Below are 14,353 nucleotides of genomic sequence, written 5' to 3'. Positions count from 1 at the left end.
ATTTTGGGATGCAGCACCTCTCTTTAATTTTCATGGTTAAATGGGCTGATCGTGTATTTCCGAAAAATAATCATTTTTATTACAGGGAATCTTGAAGGGCAGAACATTGCGATTATGGAGGTAATATGAATGAGGCATTCACTCCATAATTTTAGTTAAGGCATTGTATTCTTTTATTGCCCAACTGTTTTTTAACTTTCCTCCATTAAGGAACCGGGGGGAAATAATTCACTTCGGCACTGTTGGTGGTACCAGACGCGCGGATTTTGGCATTCTTGGACGCTGAAGCGTCTGCGAGGAAGGAACTCGCTCCTTCCTGACTCTTCACTGGCGGGCCGGAGCCTCTTCTGCAGCTTTCCGAGGAAGGCGGCGAGCACAGCGACAGGAGTGAGGCAAAACGGGGCGAGAAGCAGCAGCAACCTTATTGAAGCGTCTAAGGATTTAAGCTCACCATGGCAACGGCGGGAGCAGCAGCAGCAGCAAGCAGGCTCGCCGGAGCGTACAGCGTGGCTTGCACCGAAGAGAAGCGGGCGGCAGGAGCAGGCGCTTTGCTCTCCCCGGCCGTTGCGGGACATGGAGCAAAAGGAGAGGCCCCCGCAGGCGTCGACTACTCGCCTAAGCAAATCCACTTCCTATCCTTCCCATCCCAGACCGGCCCAGCCCATTGCCCCGATGGAGAACATCAAAGAAATGCAGGTAAGGAGGAAGAGAATGTTTGCTTTGGTCCTTCAGTTGCCTGTCTTTGCCGGGCGAGAGAGTTGCTGCGCCTTCTTTGTCCCGCTTTGGGGATCCTGGGGAAAAACGAAGATCTGATCTGTTCTGCGACGGATTGCCTAGGAAAAGCAGTAATGTAAGCAGGTGAAACTTCTCACTCTTCGTGGAAATCAGTGTGGATAATTGCTTTAAAAAGTTCTCTCTTGTAAATAGCTGAGTGCGAGAAGATAAGATTTTGTTTATTTTCGTTTTACTGCGGTGCTCCTTATACAGACCGGTGTCTAAGTCTGAACAAATTCACTCTTTAAAAACTTCGATAAAACGGGGTGAGGGATATAGTTGTGGACGCAAATGAAACATAATAGATCAGTTTGAATAGAATGCTTCAAATAATCAATTCCATTCCAGGAAAAGTTGCAAAGGCACATGAATTGTAACCTGCTTTCCCTTTGGCTATTTTAGTTAATTAATGAATTAATAACTATTTGTATGATGTCTCTTCTTGTCACTCTAGATCAGTGTTTCTCAACCTTAGCACCTTTAAGATGCTTGGACTTCAACTCCCAGAATTCCCCAGCCAGCATGCTGGCTTTCCTCAGCATTTTCTGGGAGTTAAAGTTCACGCATCTTAAAGTCACCAAGGTTGAGAAACACTGCCCTAGATGGCTAATGTTTAGTGCTCCTGGAATTATTTTGATAATGATTGATTTTGGGGGGTTTATAACAAGCAAGCAAGCAAGTCAGAAGTAGAGATTGTATATCTGCACAGTTATCCCCTAAGAAAAAGATGGGTATATAAGTGGTGACAAAGCCTTGCTATGCTATGCAGGTTGCAATGACAGATTAATCTTTAGCTTGCTTAAAAGATGAATGTGTGGAATACGGAGGATGGATCTTGCCACAAGTGATAAAGAGTGGAAATTGGAAGCTTGTTTTCAAATTAAAATGAAATTTAAACTCTCCTTTCCAACATTTGAGATTTTTAACCCCAAGTGAACTAATAATACAGTATTGACTTTTCTCATAAAAACGGACTGCAGAATGCCAATATTCTTGTTCCTTAAGCAGTCAGACTACAGTATTGCATTAGCCAAAGTTCAGTGTTCAGTCATAGGCTTCAAATGCAATTCATTGTATATGAGAGAAAAGCAGAATGAGCTACAACAGTACAGGACTGAATATATAAAATTTTGAAGTAGAAATGATGTTAAAAAAATCTACTGCTTAGCAGCAAGATTTCACTGGGAACATTTTCAAAGGAAGATTCCATCCTAAAATGTGATCCACTAAGGTACCATGAATTTAGACTAAAATACCAGCCACATGAGCTACTCAAAGCATGAGACAATGCCATCAAATAATGTGTCCCACCAGTGAAAGATTTGTGGAAGGTGAGCAGGTACTTATTTGATAGTAAACTACTAAACGATTCTATTTCATCTTAGCATAATGTTCAAATTGTTTTATGGATTCTATTTTAAATGGTTCAAAATTGATTATATTATCTGCCAGCAGCAATTGCATGGCATGACAGCCATCACAGAAGTATTTTAAATAAATAAATACATAAATAAATCTGCAAGTTGGTTTCTTGAGGCTTTGGACCTCCTAGCTGAATTCTTACTTTTTGCTGGTTTGATGATTATGAGGTGTACCTTGGCTTAAGATGTTGAAGAGTATTAACAGTCCAAATATTGAGAAGCTTTGGTTTGTGATGAAGTTGCAATTTAGAATGTGAAGATGTGGGAACATGCTATGCAGTTAAGTTAGGAGAGCATGATTATACAACCCATTACAACAAATGGGACGCGGTGGCGCTGCGGGTTAAACCGCTGAGCTGTTGATCGGAAGGTCGGCGGTTCGAAACCGCGCGGCGGGGTGAGCTCCCGTTGCTCGTCCCAGCTTCTGCACACCAAGCAGTTCGAAAACATGCAAATGTGAGTAGATTAATTGGTACCGCTTCGGCGGGAAGGTAACGGCGTTCCGTGAGTCATGCTGGCCACATGACCCGGAAGTGTCCTGTGGACAACGCCGGCTCCAAGGCTTTGAAACGGAGATGAGCACCGCCCCCTAGAGTCGGACACGACTGGACTTTACGTCAAGGGAAACCTTTACCTTTACCTACAACAAATGGAAATATCTCAGTTGTGAGTTCATTCCTGAAGAAATAGTCTTTGGAAAATTTATATAAGCCAATGACTGATCCTGCATTTTTAAGCAAAGTGCACTTACACTTATTTCATTCTGTATTTGATCTGTCTTTTTTAGATCAACAGCTTGTATGTGTCTCTGTGTGTGCATGTGTATGTGTGCGTGTGCTCAGTTAGTACAGTATGCTCAAAACCAACATGTGAAAAAAATGAGGACTTGAGATCTCGTCACTCAATAGCTCAAGTCACACTTTCCCTTTTAAAAATATGGAATTACTTTGAATTGTCTTTGTTTTTTGGGTTTCTAGTAACAGACAACTTATGTGCTTTTTTATTTGATTCTTATTATAGTAGACAGAAATGTATAGAATAGTGGTAGGAAGGGAATAATTAAATATGTTTTATCTTTTGGAGGGGAGAAAGATGTTTAGGAAGTTTATATGAACTTTTTTTCCCTTTATTTTAATATAAGGGGGAGGAGTAACTGTACTTGGTGATTTTTATTATGTGTTAGTGGAATGACTTAAAGAAATAATGTGGTGTTTTGCTTTAATATAGAGTAAGAGATTGATTATGGAAATTTTTGTATATCCCTGTTGCTAAAAGTCAGAAGCCACACCTTTTTATAAATTTGAAAAAAAATTCTCTTGTGTTTCCACACTTTTTCAGTTTTTTTTCTTTCTTTGTAGTTTTTTTTTTTTGGTAGTTTTTATTCTTCTCTTGAAACCTAATAAAATTTACTATAAAAATGTTGTTTATTGCTCTGCCTTGCAGAATATAAATTGAAAGGTGGGGTATACATTTTTAAAATTATTTTAAAAATGCCAACACTTACTGTCTTGGTTTGCATATTGCAAAAATGTGATTTGTTTGGTTTTCAGCTTAGTGTATTATATAAACCCAGCCATTAAGTTTGTAAACCCTGCTAAGCATGTTTCGTAAAGTCACCCTATTGTAGTTTATTCAATACATCATAGTTTAATGAAGCAAGGTTTAAGATGGTGTCAATCTGTTCAGGTCTTTATAACATTCAGAGCAAAGCTAGAAGTCCTACCCCTTCTATTGCTTTCCTGCTACTGGCAATTTCACCCCAACTCATGTAAGGGAGAATGAAATGGTTCAGTGAGAACTTTGATACATATGTGCATATGCCCCATGAAGTTAAGAAATATAAAAAAAAAAACCGGGGAGTTTAATCAGCTCAGTAAGATTTCTTCTGCAGATGTTTGCCTACCATTATGTGCACTGAGACAGGAACTGGTTGATGGGGATGCAATGAAAAAAGATGAAATCATGGGAGGGGAGAATGAAGGTACACTAAGGCTCATCTGTGCAGCCCTGTTGGTAGTATTTCTTCCCATCCTTGAGAAGGGAGGAAACAGCTCCTTTGTAGCTTACCTTTTAATACACAGTACAGGTAGTTCTCATTTAGTGACTAACTTGTTTAGCAACTGCAGTTATGATAGTGATGAAAAAATAACTTTACGACCAATCCTCGCATTTATGACCTTTGCAGGTCTGTAAAGCAAAGGAAAACTGAAGTAAGATCATAAGTACAGTCATGGTTTCACTTAGTGATGACTTTGCTTAATGACTGAGTTGCTGGTCCCAATTGTGGTTGCTAAATGAGGACTACCTGTACCTCAGGAGTGAGGCTGGTAGCAATTGCTGCCCATGCACAGCAATTCCCCCTACATTTAAGCCTAGTCAATTTCACTCACTCTTCCCTGTTTGAACTCTTTGTAGAGGAAGATGCTCCATGTTGCCCAATCTATTTCCCCCTCTCCTTCTTCCCTCTTTCCTTTTTTGCATCCTCCATGCAACCTATAATGTGTGCATGGAAGGCTTTCTTCTGTTTAGCAGGGAAAATGGGTTAACTGAGGGACTGTCTTGTTTCTACCTGTCCACTCCAGTCCGGCAGGAAGGGCATGTTCTGGGTCCCATGGCCCAGGAGGTGTGCCTTTTCTGCCATAGCACCCGCCCTATGGAATATTCTCCCTCCAGAGTTTAGGATGGCCCCGATCCTACTGGCCTTTCGCAAGGCCCTAAAGACCTGGATCTGGGCCTGGGCCTTGGGCCCTGAGTGTGTGCAGGGACCCATTTCTCGGTTGTATTAGGGGATATGGGATATGATATTTTCTCAGCTGCTATGTATTTAATTTTTGTATTTATGATGGGAATTTGTTTTTAATTTATTTTAAGATTGTTTGCTGCCCAGATCACTTGCTGAGATGGGCGGCCATACAAATTGAATGAATGAATGAATGAATAAAACCACTGTTATCTAGGCAGAACATCTTGGATTGGGTTCAGTCTGGCTCAGCCACAAATTGGCAGGAATGGGGCATCTTTGGGCCAGGACAAGGAGACTGTGTATTAGTGAACTAATTCTTCATGGGACTGATATCCTGCTTCTTGTGTCAAATCAATTAAACAATGCAAGTTGTCTTAGAATGTGGCAAGTGAGATCAGTGCAATGTACTGTAAATGGTTACCAGAATTTAGTTTGTCATAGTTCATTGATGAAATAGTACATTCCTCCTTCTAAGTTACTACAACGAACTATTTAACATGGAAAATCTAAAATATATTTGTAGAAACTCCAGAGAGGGCTACTGTGCTTCCAACATACAATATAAAAGTGGGGCAACTTAATTTGTGATTTTGAACAAAACAAGCAAAGCATAACTGAATGAAACATCAACCAATAAAATATGTGTAGGCATATAAATAGTACAAACCAAAATATTCCACGAGTAACAGTGCTTTAAATCTCTGTTTATATTAAGAAATATGTTGGCAAATTTAAATTGACAAATAAACAGTTTCAATATTAAATGCATTTGTTGATAACACTTCTATCAAGAAACATGCATTTTTCCATCTTCATAAAGGCTCTTGAAGTTAGACCAAAGGTGGTGACTGATCTAAGGTCATTCAGAAACCATGTAAAATCTGAGCTTATCTGTGTAGTAACTTGGGGTGACCCCCACTGAATGTAGTAAAGCTTGATTCTGATAAAGGATGTTTCTTTTTAGGGAAAGTTGTGGAGAGGGTGGTTGATACTCAGCTACAGATGGCCCTGGATGAAGTGGATTATCTGGAACCTTTTCAGGCTGGGTTCAGGCTAGGGTATAGTACTGTGGTAGCACTGGTCACGCTTGCAGATAACCCGTGGAGGGCTTGGGACAAAGGTAGTGCAACTGTCCTGCCCCTCCTGGATCTCTCAGAGACGTTCAATACCATCAACCATGGTACCCTTCTGAGCCAGCTTCGGCAACTGGAAGTAGGGGGCACTGTTTTGTGATGGTTCTTCTCCTTTCTCCACAGCCAGTTTCAGTTGATGTTGGTGGGGGAAGAAAGGTCAACCCCAATCTTCTTTTGTTTAGTTAGTAATAGTCAATGATGAAATAAATTATTTATTGTGGTATTGAGTACTTGTTTCTATGGACAATCGATTAGCTACCTTTAGTCCATTGCTTTTTTAATGTTTCATATAACAAATACATCTTTTGTATTAGTGTGGCAGGGTACAAACCTAGTACATGTTGATTATGGAAGAACAGGATCAGGTTGAGGACTCATGGGTAAAATGGTGATCTCCTTTAGTGAGCTTAATTGGTAGCAATTGATGATTAAATACTAGCCATTTTAATTTCCCAGAGAACCCAGAGTGAGGCTACATTAGAAATATATTAGGTTGGGATTTTTCTTATGGTGATGTCAGGGCAATCAATAAGGAGAGCTGCTGGTTGGGAAATGCTTTCTTGAGTTGCCTGAGAATGGCAAATCCTGACATCAGCTGTGATAAAAGCTCTATCAATCTGAAGCTTTAGAGAATGGAGTAAGAATCAGGGATTGCTGGCCTGAGGGCTAATCTAATTTACTAAACCAGCCTATCTGGCCTTGGGAGACTCCTTCCCTCAAAGACAGCATCCCTACCATTGCCACTTCATCTGTGTGCACCTTATTTCAATTCCCCATGAAAGGGAAAGATGAGGTACTGCTAAGTCAGATTTCATAGGAACAGCTCCAGGAATAGATCCATTTTATCTCAGCCTTTTATTCCTTCCTGCTAAGAGAAAGATAGGTATGTGGTGGTGGTGGGGGGACTGTCTTACCCTTCCATGAACAGTGGAAGTGCAGGGTGGCTCCTACCATTTCTGTGATGAGGGGAGGAACTCACTGGAGCAGTCTTTTCATGTGGGTTCCCTGTTGCATCCTATATGGAGCACTTCCTCTGTTCTTAATGAAATAATAATAGGAGCAGAGCTTAATAGAATGATGTCACACAGGCCACTGGAGCACTTAGAAGAGAGGTTGAATTTGCTTCTAGAATTCTAGAAACAGAACTGAGGAGGTGGATCAAAAGGGCCATCTAGTCCAGTGTTTTTCAAACTTGGCAACTTTAAGATGTGTGGACCTCAACTCCTAGAATTCCCCAGGCAGCATGCTGGGGATTCTGGGTGCTGAAGTCCACACATCTTAAAGTTGCCAAGTTTGAAAAACGCTGATCTAGTCTAACTCTTTGTAGTGTGCAGGAAACCAATGAAAACATCCTTGAGAGGTGTCTGTTCAGCCTCTCCTTAAAAACATCCAGAGGTGATGAACTCACAATCTCTGTAGGTAGACTATTCCACTGTTGTACAGATCTTATGAGATTTTTCCTTATATTTAAAGGAAAATCTAGATAGCCACAACTTGTACCCATTATTTCTGGTCCTAGTTTCTGTGCTAATAGAATATAGTTCCTGACCAATTCGTGTACAGTACTGCTTTGTTTTACTTACCTGAACACTGTTGCCATGTTTCCTCTCAGTCTTTTTTTTCTTCAGGCTGAATATCCCAGATTCCTTCAGCTTGTCTTCATAGGGTATATCCTCATTTATGTTACTCTCCTCTGGACCTATTCTAATCTGTCAATATCCTTCAGTAAATGTGGTGCCCAGAATAGTACACATACCATACTCAAGTTGTGGTCTCATCGGTGCGGAGTAGGGGGAATAAAGACTTTACATGCCCTTGATAACAGTGCTTCTTCTATTCAGATGTGAGCCAGCAGTGTGAGACTGCTGCTTAAAAGGGCTAATTAAATTCTCATTAGCCTTTCTGGTAGAAGTCTCACACTGCTGGCTCATGTTCAGCTTGTTGTCAGTGTCTGCACCAAAGTCCTTCTCCAATGTAGTGCTTCCAAACCCTGATTTCCCCCCTCTTGTATGAACACTTTAATTTTTCCCCCTAAATGTAATGACCGATATTTCTTTCTGGTTGAACAACTTGTTTCTCGCAGCCCAGTCTTCTAAAGTTTCTTTGGACTTTATCACTGATGTACTACATGTCAGGTACCCGGATGCCATTCTGGTAGTAGTTGATCTTTCTCTAGGATGGCTAGTTTTATCTTCTGTTGTGGTCTTGCCTTTGTTCCTGAAGCAGCCTGTCTGTTTAGTCACCAATCTTCTGGAACCATGGCCTGCTCAACCCCCCATATCAGATAAATGCTCAAAATTCGAAACGTGTATTTGGTAAGAAGTATTTCAATAAATTCCACCTGTCTTCTGCCCATCAACCATGCTTAGATGGAGAAATGGAGAAGATAAATTCTACCTTAGAGCAGTACTGTCATTGTTACATAACTTACTTCCCCAAACTTTTGTATATGGCAAGTTTGCTTATAATAACTCAGTTCATGCCTCTACTTAGTTGTCTCCATTTCAGGCTATATATGGCTTCCACCTGTTCCTGTTGCCAAGTACTTCCCTACCATCAACCTTTTCAGAGGCCCTCCATTTTCTCCCCAAACCACAAGGCACTCAGCATCTTCTTAAAGAATGATGAAGACCATGAGCAGTGTGCTTGTAGAAGGCCTGTGCCAAGGCTTCCTACAAACTCTGTTGATCGTCGTCACCAAGAAGCCCTCCACATTGCAACTGGTGATGAAGTATGATTTTCTCCCCCATTGCTCTCCTCTACACCATCATATTAGAAATTGGATTCCAAATTTACTGGACTGTTTCCAGTGCTTGCACAGATCAGTCCCATTACCTTTTGTCTGCAGCTTTCACCTGAAAATGTATCTGATGTGCCATTCTCTCCTGGTCCCAGGCCATCTTCTTGCTCCTTGTACACCTCTTCCCCACCATCATCACCTATCTTGGGGGTGGGGGTGGTGGAGTGAGTGAAGAATTCAGCATAGAATGAATTTTGGACTCTAATGCAGGAAGAGCAGACTGGAACATCTGATGTTTTAGGAGGGCTACCACAGAGAGAGAGAGAGAGAGAGAGATCATGGGTAGCAGCAGTTGGTTTGTGATTCCTGTGTTCTCCAGCAGTTCCTTTCTAATACCTTCACACCCAAGCTTCCTGACTGCCCTCATACTTCAGCTTTGGCACTGGCCAACAATTTTAACTCAGGGTGGGGTTAGATTTGGGGAGGGGAGGCAATCATGAAGGTTTTAGACAAAGGCAAGCTACTAATGAAGACTTTGAGGTTATGAATATTCTCTCTTCCTGTGTTCTGTTATAAGGAGAAAGGATGGAAACTCAGAAAAGAGAATAAATTTTTCTGATTTCCACCAGAGAAGTAGTGGCAATACCTCCCTCTGGAGATCCTTGAAAGTTCCATCTGATTAAAAGATGGTAATGGAGGGAGGGATACAAACCATTTCTGTTACTGGGGAAGGGAGAGGAAATGCTCCTGGCACCTACACCTCCACAGCGGGAAAGGAAGGAGAAAATAGGAAGGTAGTGTAAGTGCTGAAGCTGTCAAAACCAGGAGAACAGAATCTGAGACTAGACAGGACTGCTACTAAAATTCAGTGCAACACCAAGAAACAAGCAACAAGAAATCCATTACTGTGTAAAGGCAGGAAAAGAGATATAAAATGTTGACCTTGAAGTTGTTATATATAATGAGTGGGTTTGCTAGATTCTGCAGTAGTAAAGGTAAAGGTTTCCCTTGACATTAAGTCCAGTCGTGTCCGACTCTAGGGGGCGGTGCTCATCTCCGTTTCAAGGCCGAAGAGCCGACATTTGTCTGAAGACACTTCCGTGGTCATGTGGCCGGCATGACTACACGGAACGCCGTTACCTGCCCGCCGAAGCGGTGCCTATTAATCTACTCACATGTGCATGTTTTCGAACTGCTAGGTTGGCAGGAGCTGGGACTTGCAATGGGAGCTCACCCTGTCACGCGGATTCGAACCGCTGACCTTCCGATTGGCAAGCTCAGCAGCTCAGCGGTTTAACCCGCAGCGCCACCGCGTCCCTAGATTCTGCAGTAGCTGACCATTATTAGAGTTTCGTGAATATTTCAGCATTTTATATGAGCCTAATCATTGACTATTCTTGTCTAGCTCCTGTATGCTGGTTGAATATCTGGAGAGATTTATTTCTGGGCCCTGGAAGATGCTCTGAAAACCTTTTCTTTTTAATCGATTATGTTGGATATTGCATAATTTTATGCTACATAAGAATAGAATTAGTCATTCTAATCCTCACTTGTAATAATAGCCTTATATTTTTTGGAAAAGACTGCCTATGTGGTATAGCAATGGATGCTCAGGTAGATTGTCATGTAAAACCATTAATAGAAAAATGTAAAGAGAACATCCTTTAAGCTTCAATAATGATCTATTTATATAGTGGTATTTCATTCATGAAAACATCATACTTTGCAAAGGCAAGGGAGACAAGAACAGTTTAAATGTTGGTTCAAATCACTTCCTCCTACACAAAAATTTATATTTTACACTACCACTGAACATCCACATTAATTTCTTTGATATCTTCCTTCACCCTCAAGAAAAATAAACTGGCTACTGCTCTTTACTGCAGTATTACAGATGTTCACATCTATTTAGTCTGAAAATCCTGCTAGCCAAATATGCATAGCCTGGGCTTTCAGATTAGGTAGAATAGTCCCTGTAGTAAATCTGATACTGTTCCCACAACCCACCTATCTGGGTCAGCCAGGAGATGTTAAGGGACTAAATCAGCTAAATCTGGCAGGATTAAATTAACTTCACTTAATCATGTTATACAACACCTCTCCCTAGTCAACTGACTTGCTTGTTTAGACCCTTCAAGAAAAATAGCTGGGGAGACAAAATAGCTGAAACAGCCTCAGCCAGCATTTAGAAATCTGACAACTAGTGAACATGCACCCCCATATTGATTTGGCTGCATGAGAACCAAGTCACCCATCAAACTCCTCATCAGTGAAGAGGTGCTGAAGGAAAACCAAAAATCCACAAAAAACCTGTGCTAACATATCCTGAATCAGAAAAATTGAACAAGAGCTTTAATCATAGCTATCAGTAATATGCAGACAAGATGAAAGCTTCAAGCAAGCAGTTCAAAGAGATCACTGTGCCTGCAAAATAAGTGAAATCTCACCAAACAGCATACCACACTATAACTGGCTAGCTACCATTCTGTGGAATGGAGAGATGCCATTCCAGTTGCACAGCTGGCCGCAGGATTGCATTCCAACAGCAGAAGTTCTGGCACAAATGGCCGGCTTCTGCTGCCAAACAGAATGCCACTTCCAATCACTGTTACTCATTGGAAAAGATGATTCATCAATGGCCAATAGCTACACCCCCTTACCAGTGTCACAGGTCTATTGTTGAGAGCATGGAACTGATCAGATATGGTACTTCTCCAGGGATGTCCCAGGAACACAACTCTCAGCAGCAACCCAGTGTCAGTGGGATGGTGTTGGCTGTTGAAGTCAGAGCTCAGTTAAGGGCTCTGGGAGGAAGGAAGGAAGGAATGTCCCAGAGCATTACCAAATGCTAACAAACCCCATACGTGTTCAGTGGCTCCTTTCAGCTACCACAGACTCATATAATAGTTGGAAATGGAGCTTCAAACATAGTCACCTTAGAATAGGGACCCTGCAAACAACTCCAAAGATATTCATAGTGTTAGTGATTATGGGTTGTATGTGTTGCATTAGTGGACTTTTAGTTCAAAGAGCAAGTAGCTTTTAAAATTAATATTAGTACAAGTGTCTTGTCTTTTATTGGAGGAATTGAACCACTGCTTTTAAATATTAAATGCTTTAATGTATTTGCAACATCTTTTTTTAAAAAAATGTTTTTAAAAATGAAATTTAGTACAGCGTATTTTATATTTTCCACTTGAGGGCACCACAACATCAAGTTTTAAAAAAGAAACTGCATTACAAAAGAAACAGGTTCCTTTTCAAGTGACTTATCCTGAGCCTTGGAGGAGGCATCCTGCTGGCTGTGTGTTTTTAAAGCAGTAGCTGGTTTTAACTGCTCTGCACTATTCACTCTGCTGCAATATTAGCACTGCACAACATGAGCCAGTTTAACTTTACACCAAAACTTAAGAACTTCCCCTTTCTATGTTTACAGAATTACTCTCTAAATCCTAGAAATGTTCTTATACAAACAACTGTGGGATCAACTGTGGCACCTGACACTGGGTAGGGTGATGGTGTGGGATGTTTGAGGATTTCAGCTGCTTGGGGAATGAAGCCATTGATGTTTGCAATCACGTTCTGTGGTAAACAAAAGTGGTTCCCCTAGAATTTAACATTTTGTGGGCCCTAGAAACACAGGAATCACCTTATCAAGGAGCTTGAGGACTTGGAGCTTATCCCAGAAAGTAGGATAATTAAAGGACAGTGAGAAAGTTCACCACCGTGGTGAAAGTGGATGGTAAAAAATTGACTGAAAAATGGCAGCCCCAAGGAAAAAAATCAATCACAAGAACTGGAGCATGGGGAAAAGTTACTACTGGCCAGAAACAGATTCAGAACAGACTGCAGTGGTTAAAATCAAGAGGGCCTGCATTTTAGGGGGTGAAGAAAAATAAATGCTTGAAAGAGCTTGGCCTGGAAATTGGACAAGAGACCCAGTTGTTTGAGAAGTTGAGAGAATAGTGGGAAATAGAGACATATAACTGACAAGGCAAGATGGGGATAAGCCTGACAGAGGAACTACTTAATTATTGGGATAGTAGCTATTATTCATTAATGAAGTACCTCACAAAAACCTTGATGTCTAAGAAACATTGGAAGATGATCTAATACATCTGGAAATCACCACATTGAGGAAGACTATTCTAAAGTTGCAAATACTTTCAGAAAGCATACCTATCATTAGTAACAAAGACTTTGTAACAGCTGGATCAGACAGTAATTGGTCCAGGCTTTATCTTGTTCTTGAGAAGTTCAGAAGCAGGAGGACATGAAAGCAGTAGCTTTCTATTTTTGGACCCAGCAACTGGTGTTCAGAGCAATGCATTGTTTGAACATAGAGACCTCACTTAAGCTATTATAAAATCCAGGATGTCTCCATAGCCACCAAACTGTAAATTATCTTCTTTCATTCACCCAAAATATATTGAGCATTATATTGCCATACTGCACATTCCAAACACCTGCATAATAATTTCATTTCCCATCCATTATAATCTAATAACTCTCTTCCCATCTAGTTATTTATTCATCTGCAACTTCATCTGCAATCAACAAAAGCATGCTTTTAAAAGGTACTAGAATACTGACTTCCACCAAGATTGATAGGCAAATTTAGCACAATAGCTCTATAAGTCAACACTACCATAACAACACCCAAGCTATGTCGGTTTGTCGACATTGCTCATATTTCCGAGGCTTGGAAAGGCTGGGTGAGCTTTGGAGCAAGTCTGACTGTTCAGATTGATCCTAATTAGGGTTCTGTTAAGAAATCTGAGAACTTTGTAAGTGATCCTTGCATTGGGAAGCTTTGTATTTAGCATAGGAAAGTACATGCTGATCCTACTGGCTTAACATTAACAACACAGATAACACATTTCAGCTAATGAAATGTTCAGATCTGGAAGGCGACAACTTTGGAAACAAAGCGTTACAAGAGTTTTAAAGGTAAGAGCCGTGGAGCAGTGGGAAGTTGGGAGAATGGAAGCCATTAATGAAATCCACAAAACCTAAATCTACCAGCCCCTGTGTGGCTGTATTACAAACAATTGGACAAAGAGTAGTATTGCTGAGAACGATAGTTTTTAAAATGTGGCATAACCTTGCAGTGTAACATAAATGGAATGTGGGTATTTACGGTAGGCACATAACCAAATTGGTTTGTAGACCTTCGAGAAAAGGATGCTTTTGAGGTCCCTCTGTAGGGATGTAATAATATAAAAAGGGTTTTTTTATTATTTTCTTAATTGCCATGTTTCCATTTGGTAAAACATAGCAGATATGACTGCACAATGAAAGTTACTATTATGTGACCTAGTCCTCCATTTAGGACTAATAATATATGCATTTTAATGATAAACCTGATCTTTATATGTATAACTACTTCTTGGTATGATATTTTGATAGGAAGACACCAGATTGCTAATATGGACAATGAGGCATTGCATCCCTGTGTTGACCCCCACCTTTATACAGTAGATCTTTATCTACATAAATATACTGGAATTGTTGTCTGAACTGTTAGCTGGGATACCTAACT

At 40.6% G+C, this 14,353-nt stretch overlaps 1 protein-coding gene across 1 annotated transcript in view; it reads left to right on the top strand.

Annotated features, from left to right (window-relative positions):
- The first annotated feature begins 13,704 nt into the window (after window positions 1–13,704).
- Window positions 13,705–14,353, top strand: part of DNAH5 (dynein axonemal heavy chain 5) — a 188,125-nt gene continuing 187,476 nt past the window's right edge. Inside the window, exon 1 of the mRNA XM_063299935.1 lies at window positions 13,705–13,761. Coding sequence (XP_063156005.1) covers window positions 13,705–13,761 — 57 coding nt within the window. The remainder of the gene's footprint in view (window positions 13,762–14,353) is intronic.

This window comes from Candoia aspera, chromosome 3 (genome assembly GCF_035149785.1).
Source record: "Candoia aspera isolate rCanAsp1 chromosome 3, rCanAsp1.hap2, whole genome shotgun sequence".
In the NCBI taxonomy this organism is placed as follows: Eukaryota; Metazoa; Chordata; class Lepidosauria; order Squamata; family Boidae; genus Candoia; species Candoia aspera.
The sequence above is the reverse complement of the archived record's forward strand: the minus strand, read 5'-3'. Positions and strand labels throughout refer to the sequence as shown.